This window comes from Astatotilapia calliptera, chromosome 18, assembly GCF_964374335.1.
Source record: "Astatotilapia calliptera chromosome 18, fAstCal68.1, whole genome shotgun sequence".
NCBI lineage: Eukaryota > Metazoa > Chordata > Actinopteri > Cichliformes > Cichlidae > Astatotilapia > Astatotilapia calliptera.
Window position 1 is genome coordinate 8,809,975 of NC_137439.1, and position 16,434 is coordinate 8,826,408.

The following is a 16,434-nucleotide window of genomic DNA, read 5'->3' on the forward strand; positions in this document are numbered from 1 at the left end:
AAAAAATTCTGTGTTTACAGAAAAAAAATTCTATTTGGCTTCAAAAAGTTTTTTCACCATTACTCTAAGTATGTGTTGTTCTGTATCCTCTGAATACTTCAACTTTTCTTGTTTTCTAAGTTTCACGCTTCATTCGCGTCGTGTTCTTGGTTTTTATTATTTTTACAACCAAGATGTTAGCACATCAATTATCACCCTTCTTGATATTGTAACATTTTGTTGTGTGTGTGTGTTTTTTAAATACACCATGGCGCCTAAAGCCTGCCAGCTATTGTTTCCCTCGCTCATGTTTTTAATTTTCACCTCTGTAATCAACCTCGACAACCATCCATTTCACGCGTTCCTCAAGCCAGAAAACATACTGTGATAACAATTTAGTTGGCTCTACTTTTCGCTTTGCAGATTTCACAGATTAACTGAATGAATTAAAGTGATAGCAAGCCCACATCACACAACTTAGTTTTCAGCCATGCGTGTAACTTTTGCAGCTTCACATTTCAAAACACAGATTTTTTCTCTGAATAAACGTCAAGTATCTCACAGTTTCTTTAGTGGATATATCCGCTGTTTGCATTGAAAACAAAAATTACCACATGTCACTTCTGCTTTCACAGCTTAACTACTTTAGTCATGCTGACAGTTAAATGTGTAGAGTATACAAACCTTTTGGGGAAAAGGCTGTTTTATACATCTGTTTTTAAAAAAAAAAAAATACAAGGTGGTGAATTTTCTTGTAAGTTATCTTGTTACAAAGTAGTTGCATTCAGCCTTTTTTACATGTCAGCAAGTGATACACTTGCATTTTTGTGTTACCCTCGTAAGATTGTGTGTAATGCATACATTTAAAACACATCATTTCTTATTGGCTAGTAAAATGTGAGGGCTATATTCCTTAACAGTGAAAGAACAATCACAGTTTGAGCTGGTCAAGTCAGGTGCATGATTATAGTTGAGCTTATGTCTCGATCTGATTGCTCCCTTCCTTTACAGCACTGACTTCTGAACATAAAGTCCTGAGTTCTCTACTGATGTTTTCGTTCATTTTCAGCCTCTGATGTGGTTAGCTTTGATGGTGGCAGCAGCGGTCTGTTGTACTGGTTGACTTCTGGGCTTAAGCGGACATCCAGAGATGTTGTCACTCTGAAGTTTAAAGCCCTGAGGAATTCTGGGACACTGCTGCAGGCAGAGGGACAGGAAGGACTCAGCCTCAGTCTGGAGTTAGAGAGAGGAAAGCTACTACTGCTGCTGAGAAAAGGTAAACACACAGATCTATTAACTGATATCAAGAACATTTACATCCGTTAATAATATACTTGGGTATGGCTGAGATTTCAGTATGAATGCTATTTTCATCAGCTGAAAAGTTGATAGAAAATAATACTGTAAAGTCTTTAAAATAAGAAGCACGTTGAGATAAGTTGTTAACCAGAGCTACAGAAATATAACTGAATTGGAAGTATCAAAACCAAGAACACCTTTATTATATGAAAAGTTTACTGCCTTATATTGTTATGTTTCACATTTAAATTTCTTTAAATTTAAAATATGTTCCAATCTGACAGCTTATGTCTAAACAACGATTTAATAAGATAGAAAGTATTTTTATATTTGTAAGTCACTTGTTTGTGTTAGTGCAGAACATCTGTTTAAAGGTTGAGGACAATATAAAAACCACTAAAATTACTAAGATTGGCTTTCGGTGGATCAGATCGATGGCATGTATACTGGCACCTGATTGGTTTAAATCTTGGCTCCAAATTCTGCTTTTGCATCTCTGTCTAGTTACAGCCATGATGGATGGCTCCCGTTCAGTGTAGCATGTGTTAGGGCTGGACTGTGCGAGAGTTGATGCACGGCGTGTGTGTGTGTGTGTGTGTGTGTGTGTGTGTGTGTAAATGGGGTTAAAGCAGAGTTTGTCTGGCTGCCATGCTGAATCATCACCATATGGCACATCTCTCATCGGGAAGCCCATCTGGTTGCTGAAGTACGTTATCCATCTATCAGTCTTCTGTCTCTTGCTCCATTTCACGAACCTCTGAACATCTTTCCCTTTTCCATTAGCAGCTAAATACACCTTTGTGTCCATGAGCTTATCCTTAAATATGTCAGCGCTTTTTTTAACAGACAAAAGGAATAACCTTGCAGCCAATTAAATTAAAAACTAGCATAATTTCAAAACCGTGTACTCAAATTTCTTGCATACACAAGTGTAATCCATTGTGATAGGACAGTAATTCTCACTCTCACCTATTGGCAATTTAGAATCATCAGTTAACCTAACCCTACTAAGTGCATGTCTTTGGACTATGAGTTAAAAACAAACAAGAGTACTCAGAGAGAAACCACACAAACACAGAGAGAAACACCCCAGCCAGGTGGATTCAAACTTGCTGTGAGACAAGAGTTTTAACCACTGCACCACCATGCTGCCTGGTGGGTGTTTGCAGTCCTTTAATTATCTAAGGTAATAAAGTAGACGTGTGATGGACTTTCCTCACTGGGGTGTTAATGACAGGTCCTGGGAGAACACCAAGCTATATAAAGTTATCCAGCCCCTCCACCTGGGCTCCATTTTTGCTATGACGATGGAAGTGTTTCTCCTGTTTCCTGATATTTCTCACAATGATCACCTCGGCCTACAGGTGTTCAGCTCAAGATTGTTCTTCTTACACCAGAAAGGCAGGTGGTTGATCTCATCCCACTAGGCAGATTCATCATTACTTGAGATCACAGCCAAGTATGCTGTCAGCATACTTAAGTAACAGCCGACACAGGAAACAGCAACACTGTTCTGGAAAACAGAATTGAAATTTCTGTCATAACCAGTGTTGGTCAGTTACTTGAAAATAGTAATTAGTTACTAATTACTGATTACTTCTCCAAGAAAGTAATCCTGTTACTTTACTGATTACTTATTTTCAAAAGTAATTACTTTATGACTTAGTTACTTTTTAAAAACATGAAACACAACCTGAATACTTAATAAAGCAATAGATCCTTCACCCCATCCTATTTTTTCTGCATATTTCATGATTTAAAATGATATGATATGATGATAAAATTGAATTAATCAAAAAGTCTGTTTTTTAAAAACAGACTTTTTATCTCTTAAACAGACTTAAAAACATTTAATCAAAATACTACTAATATTCTAGATATTAGGCCATATTTACCTAAAAAATACTAAAGAAACAGATTTCCCCAGATTCTCTCCCACTTTACTCAAATCAGCTTGTTGTTGTGTTTGTGACAGTCCAAACATTTGCCAAATGGGAAGTACTCTCTGGCAGGCCAGCGATGCAACTGCAACACTGATAACAAGGTTGAACGGTGTTTCCCTTGTCTCTTCTTCACAGTTTTAATTTTCATCTATAAATACCATACCGATATACGGAGATGTTTTCAGCCTCTAGTTATAAATACAGTCTAGGAGTCCGTTTACAGGCATTTGAAAGATTATTTTAACATTTGTGACTGCTGTTCACGATTTATTATTACTGCTGCTTTATATTTATCTACTATAAACCTGTAAATACCATATAAAGATGTGGCTTTGACTGAACTCAGTTCAGTCTTTGTCTCTTACTTTTGTCAGTTTAGGAAAACAAACATAGTGATTGTTCTTTTTTCAAGCTCCAGTACATGATGTGAGCTGTAAGACATCTTTTTAACATGTTTGGATACTTGTTAACCCCTTTAACACAGAAGGACAGATTCACAGAAACTCCAAAATACTGCCAGCAGATGACGTTAGAATATGTATGGACCATTTGCACCCTGTAATGACTGGCCAAGTCCTCTCGACTCACTTTTAAACCCCATGAGAGTTTCCTAATACCTTACCAGGCTGATAACTATTTGGTATCCCAAAGTTTGCAAAATATGTTTCGAGTCAAATACATTGACAGCTGCTCCTGAAGAAAAACATCTTCCTGCATAATAAGGTACAGTCAACAACACATCATATAGACTTAGTCTGCAGCAAGTGTTCAGCAAATGCTGTGAAAAAGAGGTAAACACATCCTGTCTGACCCTCTTAGTCATTAATAAAATATGCCATAGTCATTTTTTTCAGTTATTTATCCAAAGATTTTCCTTGCTCTTATTCATCACCACAGCCTGATTTTCTGGGCTTCATGTTGATATGTCACACAATGAAACATAATGCGTATAGTGACGTTTACTTTTTTTTTTAAGACTCCATGACCTTTCTTCTTTGCCTCCATCACCCTACCCTTTGAATTTTTTATATCTGGTGACCTGGTCCTTGTTAATATTTGCTGTGTGCATTCTTGCTCCCATCAGGAAGTAACCTATTGATTTCTGATGACCCCTGCATCACAGTTTAAATAAAAATGGAGCTCAAAACATTTAAGAATAGCATAGAATTTTGCAGCATGATTTTTCTTACTTTCTTCAAAAATTCAACGCATTGGTAGTCATCATCTACTTGTGCATTCTTTTTGCTGCTTTAGAAAAAATATATCTTATTTTGTTCCCCCTCATGAGCTCTGTACTGCTAAAAAAGGGAAAGGAGATAAGGATGGGATGGGAGTCACAGTGAAAAGGGAAGAAAAAGTAACAAATAATGGAAGAGAGGGCAAGACTGTATTTATTAAAATTCCTTTATTTTCTCTTTGTTTGCCCTTTCGTCTTTCATAGTGATGCCAGTTTTCTCTTGTTATTCAAGCTTCAATCAAATCATCTGTCACACTCTATCATAAGGTCCTCTTCCTCTCCTTCTTGCTGCTCACAACATAATAAGGGCTGCATTAATCAATGCCTATAAAGAGAACCTATTTGTCTTTAAGCCGTGCCATCCTTCCTCTTATATTGATTGAGCTGTCTCTTTCTATTTGTCCAGACTGTAATAAAAAGACTCATTCCAATAGTTGCATTAACAGGACAGACAAAGCATCAGAGCTTGTCTTCTTTTTTTCTCCAAACTTTGTGTTTCTCTCTCTGAAGTTGGAATTGTCTGTCTCTAAACTGTTTCTTATACATTTTTAATGACTGACCGTGTTCAGCTCTTTCTAATGTTTCTCCTCTCAGCAGAAAGTTTCTCTCGCAGTTCTTTGGGGGATGCAAAAAATCTATCCACTAATTAAGACCTGGTGGTGCTCTTCTATGATTAATTTATTTCTCACCATGTTTCCACTGTGGTTTTTTAGATTAGGCATTATTATGAGTTTGGCATTAGACGCTAGTATGCAGATATATTCAGGAGACATCATGGAGAATAGAGGTTCATACAGACCTTTGTATGAACCTCTCAGTGGGATCCTGAGTAAAACGGTCAAATCAGAAATAATCCTTGTCCTCCTAAGTGCTGTTTTGTTTTCCTTGACCCCTTTTACAGGCAGGACTTCATCCACTGAACCCCAGCGCCTTGTTTCCCTTGGCAGCCTGTTGGATGATCAGCACTGGCATCATGTAGCAGTGGAGCGGCGTGGCTCTCACCTAAACCTCACTGTGGATAAACACACAGAGAGGGTTCAAATCCCTGCAGAATTCAGCCACTGGAGCATTGAACAGGTATTTTCAAATACAGAAAGGGTTAAATTTAGCTTCTACCTTTTGTGCAAACAAAAGTGCAGAAGATGAGTTGCAGATATTATGTTTCCTTCTTTTAAAATAATCAGTTTATTTGTGTATCATTGTTTTCATACAGCTGAGTTTGGGGGCAGTTCAGAGTGAAGTCTCTCAGAAACCAGTAACCTCCAAGAAGAACTTCAACGGGTGCCTGGAAAATCTGCTGTATAATGGCCACAACCTGATAGAACTAGCTAAAAACAAAAAACAACAAGTTACTATTTCGGTAAGTAATTTTAACCTGTGTAACACAATTTAAACACAACCTGACTTTTTTAATGATTTGGGGGGGGGGTTTCTCCTTCATCAGATGGTTCAGTGAAAACTGTATTTTGTTTTTAAGAAAAGGACTTTAAGAAAGGGGGAAAAAACTGAAAACATGCATGTTGGCTTCTCCCCATAAAAGCAAGGAATAGGTTTTTATAATAAAAACATTTGAAGAGCCCATGGTAGAGTGTGCATTGTGTAGTAAATCAAAAAAGGTGCTCACCTGCAGAAAAACTGTAATGAAAGAAAAGGAAATGTAAAAAATGTTGTCCCCCAAAAAACATTTCGGGCTCTTGTTTTTCACCAATTTCATACAGGCACACTGCAGACTGGGGCCTGCAAGATTTGCATGTATGTTAAATGATCCTTTAAGGCACTGCAGTGTTTGTGTTTATACATCATGTAGTGAACACCAGGTTTCTGTTTTTGAGGCCATTTTAGTGGCTTTATTCAACTGTAGAGACAAATATCAAAGATAAAAGTAAGGACATTACGTCAACAGTTCTACCAACCAAACTGAAGACTTAGAGTGTTAAGAGCATTTGCATCAGTCTGCACCATAACCAGCTGACATTAGTCCAAGTCTTTAACAGTGAGCTATGCATAGAACTATGGACCCTGCATGACAGCTCCCTTCCCAGCAGCTGTGGCTTTCACAGGTTCAGCCCACTAGTGTTGCTTCTGCCAGCCAAGTAAGAATTAGAGCACACCTGAAAAAAAGCTACCCTTGACCTAATTTTGTCTTTCTTTAAACTATGAATAATTTAAACCTGCTGAAATGTTTAAAGAAATAGAATCGTTTTATTATCTTTTTAATACATTGATATAATCACATTTCATTGAAACTAAGGTGAAAAGTGTCAGTTATGCGATGTGTCTGCTATCATGTCATTATGACCATCCAAATACCATTTTACTGTTTATTTTCAAAGTGTGTTCAGCAGATTCATTTCTGCTGTTAAAATGATGAAATGCTTTATACACAGCTCTCTTAAGGTCGTACCACAACATTTTAGTCAGGTTGAGGTCATTGTGTTCTCAGGTTCATTTTCTTGGTGCATGACCAGAAAGCAGAGTTCATGGTTGACTTTATGATCCAACAAGCCCAAATCATCACCTCCACCAACATGCTTGACAGGTGGTATGAGGTGTTTGTGCTAATATGCTTTGTTGTGTCTTTGCAAAATGTGCATTATGGCCACACATCTCCCCTTTGGTCCCCTTCGATGATGATTAATTAATTCATTAATTTGATTAGGCTGCAATCTATGGTTATGGAACTTCTAACGACATATTCCTGCATTTTGCATTTTTGTTAAATAAATACTGTCATGTTGCAATATGCGGGGCACTCTTCATCTGAGGTTGTCTTCACGTGATTTTGAGACTTACAAAGGATTAGTAGTTTAGCAGATTTTTAAAATTATGTCCTGATATGTAAACCTTTAAAATTAAAAAGGGTTTACTTTCTTTTTGAATTGAATTTGAATTTGAATTTTTTTTTTCCATAACTGTAAATTTAGGTTATCCTTAAATTTTCAAGCTTTGTAAGCTGTGCTGGTTGAACTATATGCTTGTGCTGCTCTTAAGGACCTACTAAGCTGGTTAATGAAGCCAAGACAAAGCAGTGTTGTGTGGTTAGACTCACTTATGCCTCGTCATTGTGGGAGTTATGGCCTTTAGAGTTTTTTGCATTTGCAATGAGTGGATCAAGCTCATCTGGGAGCTGTGAAGCGCTTGTGATGAAGTAATATGTGCTCTCTCATTACAGTATAGGGCCAAACAGCAGAAAGAAACATGAATTCTTGGTAAACAGGTTCAAAGATTTACACGCATGGCTGAAGATTTGAGTGGTCCTGCAGCTCTTAAGGTACTAACTGCAAAGCTGTGGTCTAATCTGCTACAGGCACTAAATGGGTCTTCTTACAGCTCTTTGAGGAGACAATAATAAGAAGAAAATAAGAGTGTAAATGGAGGAAGAATGGTGTGCCGATGCTGAAGGCTTTTGAGGGTTTTTAAGGTAACTTTACTTTGTGTTGTGCAGCAGCAAAGCCCACTCCAACATGAATAATTGTACATCACTTTAACTGCACCACAAAGGGCTTTTAGATGTCATCTGTGTTTCCAGAGCATTGTAAAGATAGCAGACTGAAATTCCCAGCAGAGAGTCAGGACTATAATAAATTACTGCCGCAGCTTTAGCGGTGAACCCCGCGTCATTACCACTACTCAAAACAATGGACTGTAACAGAGATGTCAGATATTGCAGTACTGGCCATGCTCTATGCTCTCTTCATTTTATTTCCATTTTTTTTTTAATCTCTTTTACCTCCACACTAGGTGACTTTGGCATTTTAGAGTTTGCTTTTCTAATCTTATCCTAAGCTCTGCTGTTATCATTATGGTAATACCAATGTCCTCTTTAAGGAGACTTGCTGATGAGATCACGGAGACATGAGGTCAGATCAGCACACCCTCTGTAGCTGATTAATATTCATGTTTTATGTTGTTTTATCTCTATAGTATCTTTTTTTCTGTCACACCTCCTCTTTCTCTCCACTCTGCATGTTTCCCTCTCAGGGCAATGTCACCTTTTCGTGTGCTGAGCCAGTTTCTGTTGCGGTGACGTTCACTGGGCCTGAGAGCTTCCTTCAGTTACCGGGGACTACAATGTCTTCATCAGGGGGCGTATCTATAGGCTTTCAGTTCAGGACTTGGAATAAGAAGGGGCTTCTGCTTAGTTTTGAACTCCCTCAACAAGGAGGCGTGGCCTGGTTGTACCTGAGTGAGGCCAGACTCCAACTACAGATCCATAAAAGCGGCAGGGCGCTGCTGGAGCTCAGTGCAGGTCAGTCTAAAGCAAATCCCAAGCACCTTCAGATCCACAGATCAACTGTAAAGTTGCTAGAACCGATCACACGAATGTCAAATCATTATTTTTCCACACTCACTGCACTTTGAAGAGCAGTGAGCTATGACTTCTGTCCATCTAATTTCAAGTATTTAGACTTAAACTTCATATCAGTAAAAAGACATGAAATGACCAGATACCTTGAAGAATAATAATCCCTACCCAGTTCTAGCACAATAAATATAACAATCATTGTTTTTCACACTGATTTATTTATTTATTTTGTTATATCCTGTAACAATGGTAGGTAATTGTGATCAGTGGGCGATGCATGGCTGGCATGTAGTTTCTAGGGTTACAGTGACAAATGTGCAGTGTGATCAACACAAGGACACAACTGTAGCAGAACGTCTCCAGACACTGCTTAGCTGTATTTATCTTGTTCATTACTAGTCACACAAAACAAGTTACAGGGAAAAAGGAAACAATGTGAACAGAAGGTGAGTCGCATTGATCAGACGTCAGTGTTGATATACAAATGTTTTCTGTTTTAATTTAGGTTTTGGAAAAGCAATTAAGACAGACAAAAGTATCCTTCAACAGCCTGACCTATTAATGGCACATGGAGAAAAAAGATCATCTCAGTTCATGTAGAAACATAAGCCAATCTTTTTCTGACAAATATTTTTGCATTTCATGCTTTGAAATGTTTAGATGTAATATTTATGCTCTGCATTGTCCTAATTTTTAAACCTCTGGTCACTCAGCAATGTTACAAACAGCAAATGGCATTGTAGGATGATTAGGATGTCTTCTTGAGCAAAGAAGTGCAAGTAAGGAAAACAGTGGAGATAATGAGATATTGATTTATTCCCTTAACTCCTAATAACATACAGATCCACAGGGCTGGCACGGTGCCGTCTGTACTTGATACAAGTCGATCACTCAGAGGATGTAGGAAGTGGGAAGCTCACTTGCTGCAATCAATGTGTTAGATACGGCCCTTCCCCTCTGTGGCACATGTGAAGTGATGAGCAAGGAAACAATCAGTTTATAACATTATGTTTTATAAAAAGAAATGATTTACAAGCTGTTTCCAAGAAGAAAAGTGGTATATATCTAAATTAGGTGTATTTGTGTAGTAGACGGTGTATGATAGGATATATAATTTGGTCATTGCTACCCACGCTTGGTTTCCATGTGGGGGAAAAAAGTGTTCCCAACATCTGTCGAAGGTTTTAATGGCTCGATGTGCAACCATGGCACACTGGAAAGATTTTATTTTCAGCGGTGTGTTAATGGATGTTTGCTTTCCAGGTGCTTCTCTGAATGACGGTCAGTGGCATTCAGTGGAGCTGAATTCCAGACAAGGTCGTCTAACCATCACAGTGGATAAAGAGGAAAGAGACAGCTCTCAAGCCAGCCCATCGTTTCCTGTCACTGTAGAAAGTCACCTCTTCTTCGGCGGTAAGACACAGTTCAGCTGTGTCATTCCATGCAATTATACCCACTCAAGCATCAGTGAGCATAAAATGTAGAAACTTTGTAATAAACCAAAAAATATATAGAATTCTCTGTCCACAGTGCATTAGTTAGTCAGTTACAGTCACAGTTTGCATCACAATACAGCAATGTTTTAGGGGGGTTTTCCACATACAATACACATCTCAGTTCATCTCTACAAATCTGTTGTATTTGTTTTTTGGTGCACTTTTATTTTATTAACTCTTGCCATCTGCTGTGATTCTCTTCTGTTCAGGTTGTCCTGTTGAAGATGGCAGTCAGAAGTGCAGAAACCTGTTTAGTGTCTTCCAGGGCTGCATGCGTTTGTTTACTGTGGACAATCAAAACCTGGACCTGATTAAGGTGCAGGAAAAGCAACTTGGAAACTACAGCAACCTGCAGATTGACATTTGTGGAATCATTGACAGGTCAGTTTTCAAAAACTCTGCTTTTGTTAAGGCACATTAGTGTTTTCTCTTAGCTCTGACGCAGCCCTCTGATATTTAGCAGAGATATGAAAAATGATAATCTGGAAATATTTATGTCAGAGTGCAGTCTGTTACAAGTACAGCAGTTATTCATAGAATAAATCATCGTGAAGCTTTGGTGTACAAATTGCAAGCTGTCCAAAATTGCAGTGCTGACAGTGACATTTTCTGGTAGGAATAGGGACCAAAATGTTCTATTTCAAAATAATTCTGTCTGATTTTACCCCACAAAGATTGTTGTCCATTGCATCTTAACTGTGTTGCCTTCATAACCACTTTCCTGGCAAGAATATCAGGTAAAAGCCAACCATGGAAAGTTTTAGTAGTTTGGTAAAAATGTATTTTAAAAACATAATACTGTCTCCCCTTTTTTTTTTTTTTACAACCAATGTGGCATGACACATTGTTCTTTTAAATTCCACTTCAAAGTATTATGTACTTACATACTTGCATGATTAGAAGAAAAAATACTAAGACTGACTCAAACCTTTTCCTTAGCAGTTTGTTTAGCTGAGATAGGCTCAAAGAATTGGAATCTGTATTACTATAATATGGGTACCACTGGCCTATTTAAATCTTAGGAACACATTATGTTTTCTATACCACATATAAGTATAACTGCATGAGATTTTGTACTTATACCAGAGGTGTGATTTGAACCCTCAAGGTCTTATGTCAATTGCTTCTTGAGTCAGTTAAGTCTGTGAGGATTAAGTGATTAGGCCTTAGTGATTAGACTTTAGGTGGAGATGGGACTGGGCCAGTGTTTGGTTGGAATGTAGGAGCAACTGAGCAACACTGAGATTAAATAAATGCCAAGACAGATTGCACAAAGAATTGTGTGTTTTGTTAATGCATGATATGTTCACTTCTCTAAGAAGAAAAGCGGACAGTTATAAGCCTGATGTAATCTAAAACATGAATCAGAAACATGACTGTTGTAGGAGGGCATCCTAATCACTTGAAAAGCTCTTTCAATAGCATCTGATTTGTCTGAGAAGTGCTATGTAAACAAGGCCTAATTGATTGCATGTTGATTTGATTTATATCTGCCCCCAAAAAGCATCTATACCAATATAGCATTTAATGCATGCATATATATATATATATATATATATATATATATATATATATAGGTATACATACATAGACATACATAGATGATCAGCTATGTCATTAGTTTATTTCCTTCAAAGTAAAAAATCTAAATGAACATCTTCCACATGTGGTGATTCTGTAATTTTGCCAGAGGTTGTAAGACCACTTGTTTCATCTCTTTATAATTTAATTGAAAAAAAGCCCCCACTGAACTTCATACATGCTTTGTCAAGCAGAACTCTCTATTACAGTAACATGACAGGACCATTTATCAAGTGGAACTTTAGTTTATGGCCTTTACTGTACCAGGCGTGAGACCGAGAGCCACAAGAAGAAACGTTCATAACAGTGCGATACCTAAATCACTTGGCCATCCTAGTGACAACAGGTGTCATCTGCTGAAAATGCAAACAGTTATAATAGTTTAGTGCAAGTAATGCAATATATAAAAGGCAAACAATTTAAGGCATTTACTTCATACAGCATAATAAGAATGTGATGGCATTTAGCAGGGTTGCAGCTGTTGTCACGAAACATAATAAGCAATTTCTTATTAAAAAAAGGGGGCTTGCTAAAATCATATATTTATTAGGGGTGCAACGATACACAAAATTCACGGTTCGGTTCGGTTCGATACTTTGGTGTCACGGTTCGATATTTTTTCGATACAAAAAAAATGTTCATGCCTTTTTAATTTGTCATTTATTAAAATTATAAATATATATTTTAACTCAAAAGTACAGTTTTTAAATTTAACCCTAACCCTTGTGCGTGTTTTTTATTTTGACAGCGAATGCGCACCTGCGGACCACTTATGTGCAGCCCTGGTTATTTAGCTCGTCATATTGCAGCCACAGAAATTCTTTTGTCCATGAAACCATAAAGCTGCACTTTCTTTTTGCCTTATAGTCTGATTTGTCATAACTTCTCCGTTTTGTGGTAAGCTTTTCTTTGGCTGTCACTTCTTCACCCTGACCTGTCTTATTTGGCTCAGCAGAACTAAAATATATATCTGTCTGTGAAGGTTCTCAGTCATCCAGGTCATCGTAGTCAAATATAAATCCTGCTGCTTTTACACACGTACTCACATAAGCTCAGCGATTCTCTGCGCGATCAACCTCTCACATGTTTAAGCTGCGGGAGATTTCACTTGTCATGTTTGCATAGTAAGCTAACAATTAATAAGACGATGTCAGAGGAATTGGTGCGCAAATTATCATCACTCACAGATCAGTGCTGTCGCTCTCTATACACAGTTCGCGCGATTGCAAAGTGAAAGCAAAAAAACAAGCGCAAATTCAAACGCGATTTCAATATGTCACATATTGACAGTGGCTCACCGATGCCAATGACATAATTACCCAGCTACATTTCTGAAAGAATGCAAAAGCATTGACATATATTTTTCCTTCCTACAATAGCCCGACGGGCAGGGCAGAGATAGATTTTGGTACCCCGACTGAAAAAAATCGCTAGCTCCAGGACGTCGGGCTAGCGATATTGCAAGCCCTGTATCTGATTGAGGAATCACTCATCTTTGGAAAAGAGAGTTTATTACAGAGAAATGTCTCTTTCCAAAATAAAAGCTATACTATCCGCTTCTTCTGGGCTATATTCTCAGCAGCATATTAAACAGCTGTCTAAATGACTCGGCTAAAGTTAGTAGCATGCTTGTTGTTTTTGTCTTTGCACTAGGATGATGTCGGCGTAAATGTGCAGTCATATTCGTTGTGTTCCCACTAGTGCTTTCAGGTTAATCTCGTTGAAATGACCTTAACGCCACAACACGGCAAATCTCCATTAACGAGCTACCGCCGATCGCCCGTGCATGGGGCTAGACGGCCAACACGTTAACGAGCTAACTGCGCTAACACACTAGTTCCCACCCATGTAATTAAGCATTGCATGGCACATCCAACATACTGTTTTACTTTAGTCCATGACTGCTTACCTTCAGGGTCATACGTCACATGAAAACCAAAATAATTCCAAACGCCAGATCTGAATGAGGGTGGGGGAGGTCCATGTTGTAAGGAGAGCTTAACTTCTGTCTCGCTAGCTTGCCCTGCGCTCTTCCTTCTGACGATGCTGTCTGTGTTGAGCGCTCAGTGAATCTGCGTTCGACTACTCCGCCTAGGCTGCACTGTCGACCCTAGGCGGAGTAGTCAAACGCAGATTCACTGAGCGCTCAACACAGACAGCATAGTCAGAAGGAAAGTTGATAAAATAAATTACAAATTTTGTATTGTTCGATACATATGCGTACCGAACCGAAAGCACTGTATCGAACGGTTCAATATCGATACGAATATCGTTGCACCCCTAATATTTATATTATAATTATAGATTACGTAGACGGAAAGCTAAAAAAAAAAGTTTCCAGTCATGTTGTGTCAAATAAGAAACACAATGGTGTGGAAGACTGTTTTTTAGATATATTTTTAATATTTTTATTGTTTTTTATAGCTTAGAAAGAGACATTTCTCCATTCAGAAGTCATACAAGCAAACCCAAGCAAGCACTCACACTCACACAGTTATTAAGAGGAAATGATCGGTGGAAACCAGTGATGTAAAATAGGTGCTGTGACATTTTTTTCCCTTGCCAATATAATTTTTTTTCTTGAGCTTTAAACTAATTTAGGCAGTGGACCAATCAAGTTCAATATATGACCAACAGCTTGCTGATAGCACATCCAGTACACATCCATTATTAGATCCATCTAACCAGTCAATTATGACACCCCAGCGATAATATCTACTTTACAGAAACTCCTCATGTGAAAAAGTTCTTTTTTAATCAAGGTCACGCCTAAAGCTGTTTTTAGTGAACTATATTACATATAAAACTGTTTAGAGATTAAAATTCAGTAGTGTACCTATAAGTGAATTTTTACATTTGAAATTAGCATGCTGTTAACGCCATCGGTTATGGAATGCATTATTGTTCTTCTGTCCAGAATAGGTTGTTTCTGGCTTTCTTCCCACTTTTAGTTTATTGATCCTTGCTTGAGCCATGCAATTAATGCAGTGCGGGTAAAAATGTCGAGTTACATGAACTACATGTCATTTGCATCATCTCAGGGAAGATGTAAAAGCTTCTGACACTGACTCCAAGAAAATGGCCCCAAAATTGAAATTAGCAAATAATTTGCATGTTAACATTACCTGTTAACCAGTTTCACATGCTATCTAGGATATCTTATTGTGGGTACACAACAATAAGATATCCTTTGATTTCCTAAGATATGTTGAAATTTTCCTTTGAGTTCAATATGAATGGGAGCAATAAAAACAGATAATTTCCATTCAGTTTAAGCTGCTTGTAATTAAAACAATGCTGATGAGAACACTGAGAATGAACTAACATTAAGGAAGAATAATGAGCTAAAAGATGCCATAAATTTCTGCAGCGCTGAGATGAACTACCAGAATCAGAATATTTATTACCTATTACGAGGCTAATGCAACTTTGAGTTAAACTGAAAAGAACTGAACCGAGAGCTATTTTGCACCTCATGATACATATTTTCAATAATTGATGGAAAGATGATACAATTACGTGCAAGCATGTGCTTTATGTCATCAGTGACAGTTTAGATTCAGAGTTGGGGCCTCGGAGGAGGAGAGACTCAGATGAGGGAGGGAAGGAGGGAAAGCAGAACCACTCATTTATTGTTTTGTTGGCACACCAAATAGCAGTACAATTAATGAGACAATTACAACAATTATAAAAGCCTCTAGGGAACAGGAACAAACACACACACGCTCACACACACAGAAGCACAAACACTCCTCCTGCAAATACAGTGAACTGAATGTAAAGCTTACCCACAAATATTGTACAAACCACACACCCTTGCCAGATAAGGAGCGTCTGCTTGGATGATTTTAATTAAATGTTGTGCTGTTCCTGTATTATTGTTATTATTATTATCATTATTATTCAGTAGAATACAGTTCTTCCACAGATCTGACTGCTCACTGGAACAAAACTATAAACAAAATCTGTTTTCCAATAAAGACAGGAGAAAATAATCAACCATATGTTCCCTCACTGTAATCCTGCTGATTGAATTTTGGCCTCGTGGGATATATCGTACTGTAAAGTCAGGTGGAAAATGGACTCGGCAACACGGCTTTAATGTGGTGGTCATACTTCAGAGCAGGTTATTACTGTATACTCTTTGTGTTATTGTATGTGTGTGCGTTTTGGTGTCAAAAGCAAACAGCTCTGCCAGCAGCAAAGCTGTTTGCTGTGGCTAATAATACTATTTTAAGGAAGGTGTGAGGAAGTGCTTTATTAATAGTACAAAGGAACGAAAGCCCATAAAGAGCTCAACATCAACTGAAGACCTTTTTTAAACCAGAGCTGCCAGCTAATTTCAGCTTAACACATAAGAAAGGAGATATGGTGTGCTTCTTCAGGGCACTTGTGTGTTTCATTATCATAGTGATGATAGTTATAGTGAAACCAGGGAGTGTTAGCTTTGCAATGAAATGATCAATATACTGTAAACTTCTCCTCTAAGTATTTTTAATATTGTGGAAAATATTGTATATTAGAGCGATTTGCTGTGTATACATTAATCGTTTTCTTACATGGTCATGGGGGCAGCAGCCTGAACAGAGAAGC

General features: G+C 37.9%; 1 protein-coding gene across 3 annotated transcripts in view; it reads left to right on the forward strand.

The window, feature by feature from the left end:
• The window catches only part of LOC113009907 (contactin-associated protein-like 4), a 121,041-nt gene that overhangs the window by 60,690 nt on the left and 43,917 nt on the right, over positions 1–16,434 (forward strand). For all 3 annotated transcript variants that reach the window (XM_026148549.2, XM_026148551.2, XM_080293272.1), the window contains exons 5-10: positions 1,049–1,255; positions 5,360–5,535; positions 5,672–5,818; positions 8,440–8,707; positions 10,028–10,177; positions 10,470–10,641. In XM_026148549.2, the coding sequence (XP_026004334.2) occupies positions 1,049–1,255; positions 5,360–5,535; positions 5,672–5,818; positions 8,440–8,707; positions 10,028–10,177; positions 10,470–10,641 (1,120 nt within the window). The remainder of the gene's footprint in view (positions 1–1,048; positions 1,256–5,359; positions 5,536–5,671; positions 5,819–8,439; positions 8,708–10,027; positions 10,178–10,469; positions 10,642–16,434) is intronic.